Source organism: Mytilus galloprovincialis, chromosome 13, assembly GCF_965363235.1.
Source record: "Mytilus galloprovincialis chromosome 13, xbMytGall1.hap1.1, whole genome shotgun sequence".
Classification (NCBI taxonomy): domain Eukaryota; kingdom Metazoa; phylum Mollusca; class Bivalvia; order Mytilida; family Mytilidae; genus Mytilus; species Mytilus galloprovincialis.
In genome coordinates this window covers 19,678,199-19,699,213 of record NC_134850.1, presented here as the reverse complement: position 1 = coordinate 19,699,213, position 21,015 = coordinate 19,678,199, and the positions used below count along the sequence as shown (strand labels likewise).

Here is a 21,015-nt window from a genome sequence, read left to right as displayed (position 1 = left end):
TGAAAATCATAATTTTAAGAGATTTGAAATAGACATACTTTCAAAATGCTGAAAATGTAACGTTGTAACCAAAAATATGTAGTACTTAAATTTTCAAGTACAAACCAAGTACAGTAACTGTAAAATACAGGTACCTAAATATTACAATAATTTTAGAGTAACGAAATAGTACTGAATATGAAAAGTAGACTTCCAGTACTACAGATTTTTGGTACAGACATAGTACCTATGCAAAATTGGTTGTGTATAAACACATTATATTTTTTCTATAAAACAGCTCAACCCCTGGTCATTGACACAATATTAGTCTTCTTCTACGCAATTCGTTTCATTCTCTCTCTCTCCATCTTTTTCTGCGTTATTTACTTTATCTTTAACATTTTCATTTCACATACAGATCAAACAAGGAACATATATATATTGACTATATTTAGATATACTGTTCCTGGATCAAACTGAGACAAATAAAAAAAAAAAAACGACGTGGGAAATGCTAGCTCGAAAATAAATGGAAAATAAAATTTAAAACAAGAAATATAACGTTTGGTATAAAAATGTAGAATTATTTACATTAGTTCAAATACTGCTAAATTTATAATGTATCTATGTTTTACGTCAAATATTGAAACTTACCACAGGAACATTGAGATACCAACAAGACGACGAGAGAAAGACAGCAGAAATTCAATGTAGTTGGTCTGACCATTTCTATTACAGTTTAAACAGTCTAAAAAAGATTATATAAATTGTACACGTATGTTATACAGTTGATTTTATATATTTTTGAACAATGATGCTTATCTAAATAGAACAGTTGCTCTAATTTAGTCATCTTGTGTAAGCACAGACTTGCCAAGTATATATTTATAGCACAATGAATATATATTTATATCACAATGCATTTAACAGACACGTGAAGTTTACTGTTCGAAAGTCAACGGACATAAAATTTATACGAAGATCAAACATTTTAACACGAGTTAATGAGTCTTTTCACTGATTAAAAGACAAATCAGGAAATAAACGTTGGCATTTAAATAGCAAGTTGTCGACTAGACATGTGATATGTAAGTTATAAATTCATTATAGGTTAATGTGAGTCTATAAATATTGTTAAAAATAGGTATGGTAGAATGCTCAAGATTTAATTGTAATTTATAACAAATGTACTTAAGTTAAACCAGGTTATGACTTAGAAAAAGCTTTATTTGATTTTAAAAGCAGTCATCAACGAGACTGGGTACATTCCCTGTTTTACCTTTTGGACTTCCAATTACCAGGACTGCATCATAAAAGGTAACGTTTTGATTCATTGATTGTTGCTTTCTGAACATCCAGTAGCAATTATTTCATACACATTCAGAAAAGGATGAGAACACATTAAAAACAATATACAGTAGAAAGGTTCCACAATGACGACCGGGAAATTTGAACTATCACAAGGTATGGGATATGGGACATTTTATCTTTGTAAAAGGTCACCGTAGGACCCCAATGGGTTGTTGCAAGGGATGTTTGACGTAGAAAGAGCGTGTTACTCTCGCGCTCTATAGCAGGCATTGGATTTAACGACCCCATTCCTACTAGACGTGGCTGCGTATTTATACATCCCACAAGGTCACACGGACGTCCCACATTAGCAAACATTTGGCTGCATTATTATTAACAAATAATGTTGTTTCAACTATAAAAAAAAAAAATGATTGTAATATTAGAAATAAGGCACATTCGCCATCACTGGAATCTTTTTTACCAGCAACGCTTTATTTTTTATTATGATCTAGAGTTGCTTCATTGTGGTGTAGTTTTTAAAATTTGTATTTTCAAGTATGCATGATAGTTTCAATCGAGTCCTAAATATTAGCAGCACAAAAAAACAAATTGACGCTATATAGCCATTTTGTGCTGATGCAGAGCAAAGCAAACACCAATTATTAATTTATATCAATCGCAATGTTGATAAATAAAAGTAAGGAACTGTAGTATTATTGCAAATAAGACATATATCCACCACCCGCGGCCTAAAGACGAGGATGTATATGGTATGAGGAACTGTATGGCCTTTAACATGTAGTTTTACATATTTTTTGGTAAATCTATACATCTAAATGGTTTGACATTAGACATCCTGACAATTAAAACCTTTAACATGACATAATTGGAAACTATCACAACATACGAAACAAATTACAGACAACCGACTCCTAGTTTGAAAAAAAAATGGACCTACAAACAGCATTACATAGACATTGCGTTGTTCATTTTTGTGCAGGCAGATAAAGAGGTTGGGTAAGACCTACTTCATGTGCGTACAACACCTCCGTTTTTTTCTCAATATCGATTGCATATGTACATGTTTACCAAACACACAACAAAAACCTGCACATGCCAGTGCAAAAAGGAATACAGAATGATCAAAGTTTACATAAGCTTTTCTCTCTTTTATTATGCCTATATCGAAGTTTTGCAAACTAGAAAAAAATGCATTTTAATAGGCAACATTCAATTGTTTAAATTTTCGACGATAATTATAAGCAAGCATAAGTATCCAGAACAAACGAAAAAAATAGAGACATACGTTTTTATAACGAGTACTCTAAACAAGCACACAGTTACATTTATATACAACAAACATGCTATACGATTTTGAAGAAGGCTTATGTGAAGAATGTTAAAAAAGCAAAGTATATACCCAAATAATTCTCAATGTTTACACACATTGTATCTTGTTTTAATATGATAATTTTAATAATTATGCAATACTAAACATGCTTGTTTATAAATTCTAAACTTATATTTCATAAATGTGCATTGTATTGTTATGACTATGTTATTATTTTTTTTAAATACATATTGATTCAACGAACACACTTTGAGTTTTGACAATATATGGGTCATTTTCAAAAAAATGTTGAATTTTCAGTACACCCGGCATGCTATTTTTTTTTTATTTCTAATAGAAATTTCAGTTGTAATGGTTTAAATGAAAGCTTGTCGGATTTGTGATTCAGAACATTAATAATAACATACCTTACATCTATTTTGATTGGATTAAACTGCATTTAAGCCGATTTTGGGGGTATTTGTGTGTGTGCAGTGTCAGAAAAACTCATTTCAAATGATTTTTTTCCGATTTTCTGATCGCCTTGATATCTGCAAAAGGGACTTTTTCAGAACGTTAATTATTACTCTAACGAAAAATCGTAGCTTCTTTATCATTGTATGTAACATATTATCTTCAAACTAAATTCAATCGGCGTACGGGAGGTTCATGTCCATCCTGTTACCGCTACTTAAATCAGCCGTTAAATTATTCTCCCTTTGAATATTGATCCAGTCAGTGTTGATTTCAAAAGTGCAAAGTAAGAAATTTCAAGACATTTAGTAAAAAAAATAAAATGTACTTTTTTCATGTCTATGCTGTTACCAACAATTTTAATTAATTACACCAACAGTATGCTTGTGAAAAGAGCAATAACGTGTTAGAAACCAAATTCACAATAGAACACCATAATCACTTCACCAAAGGGAGTAGTTATTTCACAAAAGCAACCAAAAACGAAGAAATTTGTCTATCCTGTTACGTCTATCCTGTTACTATGGTTGATATGGTTACAATAACAGCATAGACAATTGTAGACAAAAACGTCGTTAATTTTCTTATCTTAACATATAGGTGCAACACGAATGAAATATTTCGTTGTCTGAACTCATGTTAAGGTTATAACGTCTTAAGGTGGTACCTAACACTACAGGAGATAACTCTGTAAAATCAGCCAAACGTTTTAATAACGTTGTGTTGTAAAGGGAAATTCAATATTAAGCTTCTCAATGATCAAAATTGGTGTTTGTCAATCTGCTATATAACCAGTGTAATTTTTAAAGGGTCAAAGTAAATACTTTGTCAAAATTTTATGAAAATTAAACGAGCCAAATTAATTTTAGTGAAAGTGTTGGGTACCACATTAATCTTCCCAATTAAGCATTTGCAGGTGCAATACTGATATCGGTAACAGGATAGACAATAAGGTAACAGGATAGACTTTTATATAGTGATATATCAGAAACGTACGTTCCTGTAACCAATGAAATAAAGAGAAAAGTAAACTAACTTATGAGGGATTTAATTGATGTTTGGGTTTATTTGAAAGGGTGAAAAAATGCCGAACAATATAAATTGCTATCTTAGACTTGCATTACTGATGGTAATTTTTACAACCTCTGAAAACCAATTTTTAGAGGCATTTTTCAGTACAACCTGGAAAATTGGCAAATAATCTATTATTTTACAAAATGAATATATATAGAAGTTTATTTTCTTGAAAACCATCTAATTGGCTACGTAAAACAAGCTTAACATTTTATATCTAAACCTTTTCTTAATAACCCAAAATTTCTTTTGAAAATGGTAACAGGATAGACAAAAAATTGTACCACCGAACAAAAAATGTTTCAAGATATTCTTTTATGACATCATTAAGATTGCATCTTTTAATATGTTGTTCTTAAAGTACTGTTTGTTTTGATTTGCTTATGTAGAGAGTTGTTTGAATAAGTAACTTTTAATATTTTTTTCAATTTCAAAATTCGATTTTTTTTTAAAATGACCCATATAAGACAGGCAAAAAAGATATTACAAGATAACTTACCAATTATGTTTTCTATAAATTCTTATATTCCTCGGAACGATAATAATAAATTCCAGACGCAGTTAATTATTTGTTTCTTTTTTCTATCATTTGCCTTTAGTACATTCTATAAGTTTTATTTTCTATGGAGATGTATAACACGAGGTAGGAAATGTTTGAGAACCAAGACTGAATCATACACAGTTCAGACGTGTCCTCCGGGTGTTATACTCTTGTCAATTATATAAATTAGAAACTACCGGAAACAACCCGTAACAACCCGGAACATACAGCACTAAATGTACATGAATCGTATCGAACCTTTAAATGCTTTTATATCAAGTTACGGTAGAAGGTTGATTTTTATTGAGAAACGGGGGATGAGTTGACAAACCTATCTCTCAAGTTTGTCCTACGTATGTTTGTGTATGTTAATCTCATTCATTTACATCTACGCATTTCCTAAGTTATTTTACTTAATTTAGGAAGATTATATTTAAAGTAAATTTGATTATAAGATATTGCAGTATCAGTATAGCTCATACGATACTCCATCATGGTACCTTTCTTTGTTGTGTCCTAAATCTAGGAACAGTATGTTTAACATATATGTTTCCTGCCGAAATATAGGACAAATAGGAATGATTGGGGTCAGTGAAAAAAATATATGAATGAAGTTTTTTATCCTACTTTGAACTTTTGATGTCATTCCTTAGCCATGGCGTTGTCAGTTTATTTTCGATCTATGAGTTTGACTGTCCCTCTGGTATCTTTTGCCCCTCTTTTATACCTAGGTTAATTTGTTCATCAAAATCAAACAACCATTATAATAACATGGGAATCTCAATCTAATAAAAATTAACACTATAATATCTTAACTATTGAAATTCAAAAATATAAAGTTGAAGTAAATACTTAAAAAAAATGTTTTACTTTTATTATTTGAATGCACGCTATAAGAGTCTTTTTGTGTGTGCAAATATTCGGAGTATATTCTTTTTCACGGCAATTAAATACGAATATTGTTTTATTGAATGGCTATAAACATGCCTATGGCATACTGCAGTTCTCCTCGGGCACCCCAGCTTTCTCCAACCAAGTCAAAGTGGCATTTAACATCAACACTTAAATAAGTAATTAATATATAAACATGCAGCAAGTATAAAGCAGATTGCAAGTACGGTTTAGATCGGAAATTTCTTCATAAATTTTAAAAGCAAAAAATTAGACACTTAAGACATTTATTTTCAGACCCATGGTCTTAAGTGTCTTTTCGGTTCATTTTTGTTTGTATATTTTCCAAAAAATCTAAACACTATGGTAAGTTTACTCTCATTTAATACTTTTCTACTTTAAAAATATAATTAATAAATATAACTATATCTTATTAATATTTTCGTACATTCTCGTAACGCTATTCAGAATGTTTGCAAAACTTATTATTTGCAAAGAAAAATGATGAAATAAATATAAGTAAATAAATTTAAAAACAAAATCGAATAAGATTAATAACTTACATGTATGTACAATTCTATACAATAATATTGAAAAGGAGATGATATATTTTATATTTTAATGCGGTTTTATATTGAGTATGAAATCAGCTGGGCGTGAAATGTCAATTTTGTAGAAAATCCAATAATAAAGCAGAGAACACTATTAAGCTTCGTGTTTTTTCATTGTTTACTAGATGCTTTGAGTACCTTCCGTATATTGTTCAAGGAGAATCTTAGATTAAGGTAGTAATTAGAGTAAATGAAAAATGCCGACTTATTTTTCCGTTCGTTTCCGTAACATGTCCCACACAAATCGGAAAAACATACCACAAATCAGCGATTATTTGTCAATAAGTGTAAAATGTGTTGGGATGTCGCGTTAACATGACGCCTAGGGGTTAATGTAACATTAAATTTGTAATAGTAATACTTTTATTGTTAGTATATTAGTACAATGATAAGGAGGAAGGAACTTGTTCAACGTTTATGAATGAATTCGTAAATATTTATTTGTACTAAAGTAACTAGTTGTATCAGACTGAGTACCTATACAAATGTATATAAATAAAAAAAATACTATTACTTAAGTGATATTGTTAATATATTAGTACAATCAAGGAGGTCATATAAGATACACGCATTACCTCCTTGGAACAATGATTAGAAGGAAGGAACTTGTTTAACGTTTATGAATGAAATAGTAAGATATTTACTTGTACTATAGTAATATCAGTAAACATGAATGTAACTAGAAATATCATTATATAGTACAGTACATTGCATTTAATTTGATAATCTTTCTAACAGGATATTGTTATGTCATACAGGATACTTTTCTTTACACTTTCTAAATGAACATGCGTTTAAATCAAATATAAATAAATTAAACTAAAATAAATGTATAAACATGACTAAATCGACCAAAATACTTTTAATTTAACAATCACGATACAATATGCTTTTTAAGAAGAGTCTACCACCACTTCCGGTGCATTTTCGTATTTTATTTTTCGACTAATGAATTTGAATGTCCTTTTAGTATTGTCATTCGTCTCTATTTTCTTATATCTATAGTCTTTTATTATTACTAAAAGTATCACTATATTTGGTAGGAAGGCCTGAGATGTTTTTCATGAATGAAATTATAAGTATTTACTTTTGCTCATAACATTAATACTAAAGAAGCTATAAATATCATTAATAATCGCATGTATTTAACTAAATTATCTAACAGGATATTGTTAACTCATACAATATACCTTTCTTAACATTTTACATGTACATGCATTTAATCAATGAATAAATGAAACTTAGGGAGCTACCATTTGATTTTTATGGGGGGGGGGGGGGGGGGGGCTAGGATGAAATTTGAAAAAAATAGGCAGGACAGGAGTTTTGAGTAAAAAAAAAAAGGCAGGATGAGACACTTGCAAAAAAAAAAAAAAAATCAGGACGACAATTTAGGTAAAAAAAAGTCAGAATAAACTAAAAAAAAAAAAAAAAGGCAGGACCGAACAGAGTGAAAAATAAAAAGGCAGGACAGAGATTACAGCTAAAAAAAAAATGCAGGACAAAATTTTTCATCCTAGCCCCCCATAAAAATCAAATGGTAGCTCCCTTATGTATGAAAAATGACTACAACGCCTATAAAACACTCTTTAATTTAACCGTAACACGTTACAAGGTGCATGTGGAGCAGGATCTGACACCCCTTCCGGGAGCATCTGAGATCATCCCCGTGTTAGGAGGTTCGTGCTTCTTACAGAGCAATCTACGTTGTATTTTGTGTATATACTTTTTTTTGACTTTTGGTCATTTTTACAATTTTTTTTATTGATTGATTGATTGATTGTTGTTTCCTTAACGTTCAGTGGCAAATATTTCATGCATGTTCAGGAGGAGAGCAAGTAAACAAAAATACAATAGGTAGGCCTTGTAATAATAGAGGCCATCCGGGATGATGGTCAGGGAAACTTTGACTGCCACTCAAAAATGAGGATATACTGGATAGTGACGGAAAGTTTGCCTTGCAACAGACCACATGGGGACACCTCAGAGAGTTGTTGCAAGGGTTCTTAACTTGCAAAGTGCTTGACATTCTCTTTACACGAGGCACGACTATTTTTTTTTTAATTTTTCATGTCATTGTTATCTTGTTTTTGACTAATGAGTTTGAGTATCGTCCGTCTCTATTTCCTTGTATTGAAATTTTTCACTTACCCTTCCGGAGCACCTGAGATACCCCTAGTTTTTGGTGGGGTTCGTGTTGTTTATTCTTTAGTTTTCTATGTTGTGTCATATTGTTTGTCTGTTTGTCTTTTCGTTTTTAGCCATGGCGTTTATTTTCGATTCATGAGTTTGACTGTCCCTTTGGTATCTTTCGTCCCTTTTTTATTATTACTTAAAGTATCACTATGTTGGTAGGAAGGCTTGAAATTTTTGTTCATGCATACAATTATAAGTAATTTTTTGTACTCATAATATTAATACTAAAGGACCTATACATATCATTAGTAATCGCATGTATTTAATTAAATCATCTAACAGGATACTTATCTTTACTCTTTGTGTGTACACGAATTTTTATAACAAAATACTATAATAATTACATAATCTAACAGTAACGCCCAAAATATTAATTGGTCTGAACATAAAAGGCAATACTTTTCTTTTCCAAATAGCATGCATTGGCGGAGTCAGAAATTTTCATAAGTGGGGACCCACTGACTGGCTAAGAGGGTGCCCATTCTGGTCATGCTTCAGTTATTCCCTATATAATCAACTAAATTTTTCCAAGAAAAAGGGTGTGTGGGCCCCTTGCCCTCCTAAATCCGCATCTGGAGTGCAAATTATTCAGACACAAGTTTTACTTCTTAAAGAGTACAATACAAATACGACGACTTTGACATAGATATGTATTGTATTAGACCGTTGCTTTTCCCGTTTGAATGGTTTTACACTAGTAATTTTGGGACCCTTTATAGCTTGTTGTTCGGTGTGAGCCAAGCTCCGTGTTGAAGGCCCTACATTGACCTATAATGGTTTACTTTTTTTAAATTGTTATTTGGTTGGAGAGTTGTCTCATTAGCACTCACACCACATCTTCCTATATCTATTTGATTTAGATCCTGAATTGCTGTCACAAAGACACGTATCCTAAGAATATCATTGTTTAATGTTCTACAATTGTTACAAGAATTTGAAATTAATGTTCTTATCTTCTCTTTGGCGTCTCTCCGTCCTAACAAACATAAGAAGGTTTGAATAATAACTAGGACGAATATACATACACCACTCGTTCGCTTGAATATATAAATAGAATGTACATAGTGTAAATCGAAAAAAATGGTGTGGTTTCTTAATTAAATATGTACTTTATGATTAGGGTATTTGCTTATTTAAAAATCCACCCTTACCTCTAGTCACATTGTCATTGGAATGTACAAGTTTAAATGTCAACAAACCTGTCCTACCTTTTAAAAAGTTTCATCTACGAATTTACGAGTACATGTGTATTGAACTTAAAGAGGCAGGTGTGTTATGATAGCCAGCGAGACAATTCTCTCCCATTGATTAAATGACATAGAAGTTAGGGAGCTACCATTTGATTTTATGGGGGGGGGGGGGGGGGGGGGGGGGGCAGGACAGGAATTTTGAGTAAAAAAAAAAGGCAGGATGAGACACTTGCAAAAAAAAAAGTCAGGATGACAATTTAGGTTTCAGGAAAAACTAAAAAAAAAAAGAAGGACCGAATAGAGTGAAAAATAAAAAGGCAGGACAGAGATTACAACTTAAAAAAATGCAGGACAAATTTTTTCATCCTAGCCCCCCCCCCCCCCCCCCCCCCCCTAAAAATCAAATGGTAGCTCCCTTAACACTATACGCAACCGTACGACATTCGACAATGAGCAAACACCATAGTAAGCTACATTCAAAAAAAAGGTCCCGAAGTGACAAATGTAAAACAATTCAAACGAGAAAACCATGGTCCTGATTTATTGCAATGCAGCAATTGTATATACTTTATGCCTTTTCGAATTAAATATTTATTTCTTTTACCCTTAACAGTAAACGTGGCCATACATTAATCATAGTGTCATAGTTATTGCCGCCGTTACTAAAACAAGCACAGAAGAATAATTATTTAGTTACAGTTTTTGTCTTGAATATTAAGCAGATTTGTTCTAGATAAAGTCGTGTAATAAATTAAAGATCCCATTGAAACAGAAATACTGCCTCGGTCCCGATTCTGAACAGGCAATTTCAAAACTTTCCGTTTGAGTGACAACCACTTGAATTCGAAATGCTATTAACATTATTAGGTAGAATGGTTCAAGTCATTTCCCTGGAGATGTTGTTGTGGTTAATAATGGTAATGCACTCGTGTCTTACATAGTGTGATCACTGGATTTCAAATGTTTAATTCTAAAGTCATAGTCGCTACAATTGCCATTCATGCGTTTATGAAATAACTGTAGAATCGACTATATATACATTATGGGGGTTATGGTTGGAGAAATTATAGTGACCTATAATAATTATTGCTTCTTACCACTTCATTTTAGCTTGTGTGAATAGTTATCTCATTTGTAATTAAACCGTATCTCTTCATTCTTTTATAAAAGTTTTTTAAAGTTATATATAGAAACAAGAAAATATGGAATAAATGCCAACTAGTCAACTCTACATCAAAAACCACAATAAGTAGAGAGTAACCATTATAGGTCAAAGTATGGCCTTCGATATGGAACATTGAATGACGCCAAACAGCAAGTTATAAAGGTCCTTAAATAACTAGTGTAAAACAATTCAACAGAAAAAAAACCAACGCATTTAAAAGGTAGGTTACAGTGTTGCTGCTATATTCATGAGTTTATCATTCAGCAGTTTTGTAAAAAAAAAAACAACGTTTGTTTCCACATATAATTTGGCTCTGAGTCTGGTTTGAATGAGAATTAAGGGAGTGATAGCCCTGTCAGACTATGACTGAATAAAATTGAGAATTGAAATGAGGCACGTTTCAAAGAGACATCAAACCGAACTAAGAGCAGAAAACAGCCAAAGGCCACCAATGGGTCGTCGACACAATGAGAAAAACCGGCACCCGGAGTCGGGCTTTTAGCTGATCCCTATGCAAAAATGTGTACTAGTTCAGTGAAAATAAACATAATCAAGGTCTTCTAAACTTTTTTCATTTAGCAGAGACCATTTTCTACAGCCAAAAGGTTTAAAGATAGGTAAGGTGGGTGACTAGTGGAGCATTTTTTACATAATCTATGATGTTAAACGTCCAAGGTCCTAATTATTTTAAATAATAAACTGTGGCAGATTATCAAGCGTTTGGTGGTAGGTCAGGACACATGCAGCTGATTTTATCAATGGTATGCCTCGCCTACAATAGTATTGAATATTAACATGTTCAATGTATGTGTGCCGTCTATTCTCTATAGTTAAGACTACATTTTGGGTTCGAGGTGTATAGTTAACTGCTAAGTTGTGTTCACGTCATCTTGAATCTTAGTGCACAAATTCATGTTTTAAAATCAATACAAATTTGTATACATATATCGTTGTTGCATAATCGGGTTTAAGCTGTGGTTAAAGATGGTTATTTTTTTGTTAAAGTTACTAGTATCTTACTTAGAATTTATGATTCAGTGCATATACTACACGAGCGACGACTTTGTATTTCTCTTAAATTCAAACCACATTTGACCCACCAGATCACTATCATGTTATACATGGTAAGCATCCTTGAAGATTACCAGAGCTAAAATTATCTTCCTGTTTCAATATTAAAACTTCAAACTCAAGAACATAGGACTACTGCTTAAGAAAGCACTTTAATTTTAAACATTAATTTGCATATTTAATAAAAAGTTTACCATGCAACTAAGAGATGAATTATGCGTGCATGCAAACAGTACTAGCAGTTAAAGGAAATGATTTTATTTGAAATCAACAAAACACTCTGTGGTAAACCAAAAATATTTAAATTAATACCAATAACATTTTTTTTATGATGTTCTAAATAGGAAACCTGCACTTTACATAATACATTGTAATATGACTGGCTTGTTTATTATACTTTATTTACTCAATATCTACGCCGGTATCCTAGGAAGCTTTATTATCATATACATAAAGAATAACTTTATTAATGGAAAAAAAAGATTTAGGTTCTACTATAATCTTGCTTTTTGAGAAATTAACAGACGAACATTTTTTTTAACTAACACTTTACTTAGATTTTACTTAATCTTTGTTTGATTATAAACTTTACGAAGACAAAGACTACCTTTACATTTCATATTTGGAACTGCGATTATTAACAGTTATTATATCAGTTCCCTTAATTCCGTTAAAACATATAATGTACTTATTTCTTCCATTTTGAAAAAAAATATATAACGTTTTCAGAAACTACATATTAAATTCCGACATTTTACCATTTTATCACTAAAATGTGCGCTTGTGCTCGTAACATCTGATTTTTATCACGTGGTGGAATTTCTCTTAGATGTTACAAACTTTATTATTGTTTATTCTGAAAATATTTTAAGGCAGCATACATTTTATCACTAGAAAAGATAAAATATATTAAAGTTTTACTACTCATTTTTCTGCAGGAGATATTATATTAGTTACATGGTATGTTAGTGACCTAATACGATTTATATGGGGTTTAAATTCCATATGGGATGAGACCGAAGCTCGAATCCCAATATGGAATTTACTGACTCCATATATATATCGTATTAGGTCACTAGCACACCGTGTAACGAATTTATCTTACCGACTATCTTCACATGTGGTAAATAGACTAGCGGTCTATCAAATTGATTTTATAGACTTTCATTCGTCTATACAAAAAACAAATGCTAATTATAACACGTGTTAGCTTTAAATTTGTTTTATGAATATATTTTAATCGTTTATTATCAGTTTCTTCGTCTGTTTAAACCGTTCAGATGCATTTTTGTTTTGAAAGGGAAGTAAATCCTTTCTAACCTCATATGGTTGCTTACCCTATATGGTAACTAACCATGTATTTTTTAGGACACCCTATATGAAATATATATTGCCACCACGTGTAGTCGATAACCAATCATATCCTTATAAAACTAAAGAAGGTAAGATAAATTAATCCCCGATATACTGCTATATTGTAAGAAGTTCCAAATTATGTTTTCACTCTAGATGATTTCACTTTAACTTCTCTCTATAATGAATTATAACCCTTGCACTAAGTATGAATCAAATATTTGAGCCAATTTCAAGCTACTTTTGAACTCGTACTTTTTTTTACTTTACAAAAATCGAGAACACCCGTCTACTTTCGTTTTTTATATATTTCTCATGCAATTCATGTCATAAAATTTTTGTCTTAATTATAGTTAAAGATTCCTTTCTCTTTTGCCTATATTTTGAACAGATAGGACACTTAGGAGGACCTTGGTGGGGTATTCAGTTAAGAAAAAAATAGAAAAAAAAATTAAAAAAAAATTTAATGGGTTCTGAAATATAAAGAATAGAGAGTATGGGTCGTAATAAATCTTTGAAAATAAGGTCTACAAAATTCAAAAAAAGTAACGAAATGAAAGACACCTCATAAATAAATCATTATTTGAGGTTATTTTTTTTTGATAAATCTCTCGAAATATAATTCAAGATAATCGAAGGTGATACACACACTATCTAATTGAAGTACATGTACAAGTTGCTTTCTTTAAAAAAAGAAATGCAATCGTAAACCCAAAAATGCATGTTTGGTATTAAATATTCGATATTTTTTTAAGAAAAGAGTTGGTTTCTAGCAATAACAAATTAATGATTTTTGTGCTTATAAAAAAGAAATGCAATACGTGAAACTTAATAGCTGTTTTTATTGGAATTTGAGATACACAACAGCCTGTGTTTGATTTTGCTTTTTCCACCTACCCACCCGTGACCACTCTAGCCATAATCTCTTTTTTTTTGTAAAAATATTGATTACAAAGGCTTATCTGCTTTTTTCAAGTGATTGTGCTTTTTAAAAGAAACTACATGCCCACTCCTATGGGTGGGCAGAGTGGACAAGGTAGAATTTTTGCCCACCCGGTTCCCACTCCTTTGGTGGGCCGGTAGACAAAGCAGAATCCACCTGAGCTGTAGTGTATGTTCATAGTTATTTGAACAAGGAAAATTCACAATTATGAAAATTGTAAGGTGTTCCTTTTATATTTGAACATATTCTTTCATTTACTTTTAAAAAGTGTCTTTTACATGGTACAGTTACATTAATGTTTTATGGTATGTATGTAAGATTTTTTAAAACAGGTATATTCTTAAGCACATGTTTTAGTCAGAAGCATGTTGTTTGAATTGTTATAACAGTGTTAGGAAGAGAAGTGACACACCAAATGAGGTCTTCTCGTTTAATAGTATAGATATATAATATCAATAAACACGAACGTCAAGTATTTACGGATGGACATTTTATTTATCGAATTAATCTATTTTTAAATTCTAACATTCCACTATGTGAATATATTACTATACAAAATATAAGAAGAGACTTCTAAATCCATACTAACAGTATAAAATAATCAACATTATGGTTGAAATTGAATTTAGTTGTGATTATTGTAAATTATTTTTACGGTTGTTGTGAGCTGCAAGGATTTAAAATCATGCTTTATGAATTGAAAACACAAGTATTTTTATTCACGACTGTTTATAATTTAATTATATAACAAATTGATCTTACTTTTCGTTTTATGGATATATTACAATACACAAAAATAAATAATAATTACTCATAAAACCTAAATACTAAAATGGTATGAAATATTTAACGAAGAAGTATAATGATTATTGTTTATACACATTTTTTTTTGTAGGATGCAAGAATTTATTTAGATTTAACATTTATGTTTCCTTTACAAATGAATATTTAAAAAATACCAAAGCAGAGTATCTTGTCATATGAAATATTTATTTCTTAATAGCAACTCTGAAAATATTCTGATTTCAATCATTGTTAGTTTCTTCAGAAACATAAAAACAGTATATATTTTGTATATATTTCTTTGATTTCGATTGTATTATTTACTTTTGATAAGAATATTATCTTTCTGTTTTCCGATCTAAATATTAATATGTTAACCAGAATGTTCTCTCCCGTAAGTCTATGATGAAATACACAGTAATTCCGTGGTTAAATCTTCAAACATAATTAGTTTAAGTGTTATCGAGACAACAGACAATACCACGTTATAATTGACCCAGATACACACAGTGTACAGTAGTCGTTTTAAAACAAATATAATTGCGTCGTCAAGGGCCATCAAGGGACCATATCATATCTAAAAATAGACATTTGATACCTTATCGCTGACCCTATTAAGTCTACCGAAATTGCATGCATGATTAATTTCAAGATTTATGATCGTAATTAAACCGGTAATTTTAGGGTGCAATTGTTTTTAACTAAAGTTTTGAAAACGTTTTGAGGCGTTTGTTGTTATTTTCTAACTGCTACAGTTCTAGTAGAAACATCGTTTAATAATTCTTTTCTGACCCTATTTGAACTTTCAATAATTCATGCTCATGTTGTTGAAAAACATACTTTTTATCAACGTAGAAAAAAATTAATCGTTTAAACAGGTTGAAGTTAGAAACAAATTAATGTTTGCATGTATTGTATTAACAAACGGAAAACGACAAAACATTTGCATAGTCAAGTGTATTTTTTTTAAATATATTTTAGTTGTAGGTTTCCGTTTTATTTTATTTTTTCATATTCAATATCTATTTAATTACATTTTTGATAACCAAATTTTTTTTATTAAAGTTGCAATATTTAATCACAAAAAATAACTGTAATTTAATCATATGCAAGAAAGACTTTCCTTTAATTTCAGTATAAAAAATAAATAGCTTGCTTTTTACATCATGTACATCTTCCCTAAACTTAAAATCTAAAATGAAATGCTACTAATACTTTTTTTAAAGATTTTATTTTTAATTATTCTCGTCTGAGACTACTATAACACATATATGTGTTATAGTAGTCTCAGTTCTCGTTCAGAATATAAATCGCATTGTTTACATGAAATCTTATCTCATATCTAAACACATCTGGTTTCAACTTTGACTCTAATTAAAATACACGCATGTAGGTTAATATTAGCAGCTTGTAATCGTGTGCAAGGAAATATTATATCATAATAAATTTCAGTTAAGATGCTAATGCTTATTCAACAGATTAGTAAGCTATTGCGCATGTATTTGAAAGGTGGTCATAGAAAGAACAGAAGTGTTCCGAATAACATCCGGTGTTCCGAAAGACTACAGATATCGTCCAATATATACTGCGTAAACCCTCAGGGGTTTACGCAATAAGCAATAAACGTAAAGTTGTATAATTCTCAGCTTTTAATTATATAAACATCACGATATAAGATTTAGGAGACGGTTTTATATTATCTTATCGTGTAAAAATATTTATGCATTTTTAGAAGTATTTATTGTACCCTTTTAAATATTGAACGGATGTAAATACATGGGTTAAATAAACTTGTAAATTATTATACCTCTATCCGTCCAATAAATAATTCCAAAAAAGGAAAAATAAAAAACTAACTATTATCCATTCTGACATATAGTACATTTTGATATATATTCGTGTAGAGTAATACGCTAAGATGTTAAAGTTTTAACCTGAATTTACTTAGTAGGAGGTATAATTTCTACTAGTGTTTTTGAGTTTTTTACCTATTGACATCTATATTATATAATGACTAATATTAACAAATCACCATACAAAATCAATCATTTTATCATAAATGTGTACACTTTTGTTGTTGAAAGTCAATAGTAAGATCGTTGCACTTTTATTAATGCATGTTTAAAAATGAACAAATATTTCAATTTCACCGAAAAAAACAATCTAACATTTTTTTTATGGTTTCGATGATGACTGTTGTCCAATTAAGATCAATCGCGTGATATATTAAAGACTATTAAAGAAAACGAGACCAAATTGACGTATTATCTATTTCAGTGTCAAAAGTCAATGATAAGTGCTCTGCACTTTAAAAAAATACGTAATTATTAGAAAATGAATCAACATGTTTCGAGAACAACAATAATATGTTCTGATGGTTTGGATGATTTTGTCCGCTCGTGAGAGATTAATTAAAGACTAATTACAAGGAGACCAAATTTGGCTATGACATGTACAGGTGCACATGTATCCCTAGTTATATATATATACATGTATATAAGCAAAGTATAAAAAAAAACATCATGATGAAGAAATATTTACATGAAAGTAACGCGTACAGGGGATGACGAAAATAATTCGTCACTCACAAGTGCTTGTTATATATTTTATCATATTGAAAATGTAAACTTTATATCTCTAAAAGCCACGTCAGTTTATATGTACATAATGTATATAATAAAAAGAAAATGTGGTTTGATTGGCCTACTATTTTACTATCACATGTCCTAATACAGAAAAGTATTGCAAAAACAGGGCGAATTTGACATTTGATTTTTACATTGCAAAATCAATGTACAATGTTTAGATAAAAAGAACGTACATCATTTTCTCCTAGATTCCCAAGAATTCAACCTCGACTGGTCTTTCAAAAGGTCAAGTGAATTGGTATACTTACACTATTTTATTATAAACAATGAGATTTCTTAATCGTTTTAGATAAACGGCCGGTCAGTTTTCAAAAACTTATATTTAAGTTTGTTTGTTTTCGAATTTTCCAACACTCTGTGACAGTTAAAATGGCTAATGTTATACAAAAAAATAAAAAAATTCTGAAAAGGCAACTCATGACATTTTGTTATTATGCATAATGATACAACTTATCCTAACTATTTAACACGAGTTGCTGTCTTGGTTGAGGTTAGGTTTCTTCAAGATATTAGGACATTAGGCTTTATTTGAAATAAAGAGAGCAGCCCGTTAACAAAAACAAACAATTTAAATATTTTTCACTACAAATTGTACCTCGCAATTATTATATCATTACATTTAATTTGAATTCTTATCAAGTAAAAAGATGAGATTTTTTTGATGTAAGAACGGCTTATAAATGTATTATACTAACACCGTGTGTATAGTGAATAGTTGCATAACAATTTTGTTTTAAACATGTATGTTATGAACTTTGAACGAATGCAGCCGGTAGTTTTTTAACTTCAATACGGAAAACGAAACAAAAACCTACTCAAAACATGACAGTGTAACAAAGCACAGGCAAATTCAGGATTCGTAGCTGCATTAAAGTCACATCTTGTTCATCATCCTGTCAATAAAAATCGTGAATGGGTGACCCCATGCAGCTTTACGTCTTTGAGTTATAACAGCTAGAAAAACTCCCGTTGAAATATAACCCGGAAGATTTGGACAACTTTGAAAAATACAAGTCTACTTCAGACAATATAGTTTTTTGTGCTACAGTGAAATTTGTAAATCAACCTATCTAACCTTTTACTTTTCTGTGAGGTAAATAAATTCAGTCTATAACTGCTAAAATGTATAGTTTTTGTGCTACAGTGAAATTTGTAAATCAACCTATCTGACCTTTTACCTTTCTGTAAGATAAATTAATTCAGTCTATAACTGCTAAAATGTATGTTTATCGTATTAGAAACCACCATCATATGTTGATAACAAGTCAATTCATTGGACTTGTATTCTTTTCAAAAAAATACTTTTATATATATACTTTTCAATGCTATTTTGTGTTCAGTTTACGGTCTATTATTATTGCTGTTTTCACGTCAATGTCACAGTTAGGCCATCAACCTGGAGCAAAAAAAAAACAAACTCTCGACTCATTGTAAAATAGACTATAATAAACTACATCAGTTACGCTTTCCGTAACAGCAATTAGGAAAAATGGCAAATGATCTTTCTTTTTTTATTTCTGATATTGTGTCTTGTGTAAGAGAGCGGCGGTAGACTTCATTCGGTTTGGATAAACCGACAACACCTTATAAAAAAAGTTTACTAAGAACAAAAACAACATACAAAAGAGAACGATGTGGTACGTTTGTCAATTAAAAAATCTCCGACAGAGACCAAATTCCGTTGAAGTTCACAAAATACTACACGGAAGACTTAAGACTGATCTAACGTATCCACCAAAAACTGGCGGTGATCTAAGATCTATGTTACCCACATTTCTATCTTAAGCAGTGAAAAATAGTATTGATATCTTATTTGTTGAAGGCGATCAAGCTAATTTCTACATCCATAACGGTAGTTATTAGTAAAAATCAAAACACATTTAAAAAAAAGCAAATCACAACATAGCAAACATAACAAAACAAAACAAAACAAAACAAGACAAAACATCCACAAAAGTCAATAAATAAATTAATTCAAACCATTAATTATATTGAAATGAATATATGTTTTATATATGTATAACTTGATGTATCATGGTATCAATACGCATATAAAGGGATATCTGCTACCACATTAATTCCACGGATATAACAGAAACGTTAAAAAAAACTGTATATTTCATTATTGATGTTTGTTTTACTGCCATGATATGTATAAGACAAAAGGTACTATAAATTGCATTGAAAAAAATAATTCGGTATTCAATACTAGTATATAACTTACCAGATTCTGAAGGGAAAATGAAATTATATTGTTGTTAAAACGTACTTTAAAATTAAGTCTGTTACCCAAGTTGATAAACAAGACTCATCAAATCAAATATGTAAGTCAATACATAGATAACAATTATATTTATTTACTTTTATAGATAGCCATAATGTAAGGCTACCAAATTGATTAAACCTTTTTCATGGAGATATAGGCATGTTGATTTGAAAGTTATTATATACTGCCTTTCACCATGCCTTGAAAAATTGGCGAACCATTTAAACTGATGCCAACCAGCTTAAAAATGTGGAAGCGATATTGAAACTTTTCGCACGACTTTTAAACGGGCGCGCATGACCTTTCGCATGCGCACATGAATGCACAAAACTATCGCAAATGAGTCTATTCGTTTTGATATAGAACCGCAGGATTGAGATCCATATCAAAATAATGAGTGACATGAAACTGAATGTTGCAGTTTATTGAAAATTTGGTGGTAGTCAGAACACATGCAACTGATTGTTCCTATGGTACACATATGTATCGCCTACGATGGTAGGGAATATTATGCTTCCGGTCTGTGTTCCCGTTTTTTTTATACTGAAGGTGGCATTTTGGTTTGAGGTGTATAGTTAACCATGAAGTGGTGAGCACATCAACTTAAATTGTAGTGCACATGTTTTAAATGTATGCCATAAACGAATTTACATATAGATTTCGTGGTTGTATAATCGGGTTAAGCTGTGGTTAGAGATTGTTCAGTTTTTGTTAAAGGTACATGGATTCTACCACGAGTTTATGATTTATTTCATACATTCACCAAATGAGCAACCATTTTATGTTTCTCTTATAAGAAGATTCAAACCACATTTGACCCAACTGATCACTATATTATCCACGGTAAGCATTATCCTTGAAGATTACCAGAGCAGTTCTTCCTGTTTAAACATTTAAACTTCAATTCGAAGAACATATGACTACTGATTATAAAAGCACTTCAATTTAACACACTAATTTGCATAGTTAATACAAAGTTTGCGATACAACTTAGAGATGAATAATGCACTTAAAGTCCACTTAGATTTTATTTAATTCTAATTTTGTTAGATTTAAACTTTATGAAGTTTGAGACAGACTTTGTATTTAATTTTTGGAACTTGTGCATTTGTTCGTATATATTTCCCTTTCCTATCAGAGGTTTCATAAAAACAGTTTTATTAACAGTGCTATTGTTAATTTTTACATCATTCTTTATTTGTCTTTA

At 30.6% G+C, this 21,015-nt stretch overlaps 1 protein-coding gene across 5 annotated transcripts in view; it reads right to left on the bottom strand.

Moving 5' to 3' along the window:
- Positions 1 to 21,015, bottom strand: part of LOC143057633 (uncharacterized) — a 53,950-nt gene that overhangs the window by 5,933 nt on the left and 27,002 nt on the right. For 3 of the 5 annotated variants that reach the window (XM_076230980.1, XM_076230982.1, XM_076230981.1), the window contains exon 2: positions 634 to 727. In XM_076230980.1, the coding sequence (XP_076087095.1) occupies positions 634 to 706 (73 nt within the window). In that variant the 5' untranslated portion in view covers positions 707 to 727. Of the gene's footprint in view, positions 1 to 633; positions 728 to 4,649; positions 4,852 to 19,766; positions 19,846 to 21,015 lie in introns of those variants that run through there. The other 2 variants (XM_076230984.1, XM_076230979.1) reach the window with 2 other exon arrangements.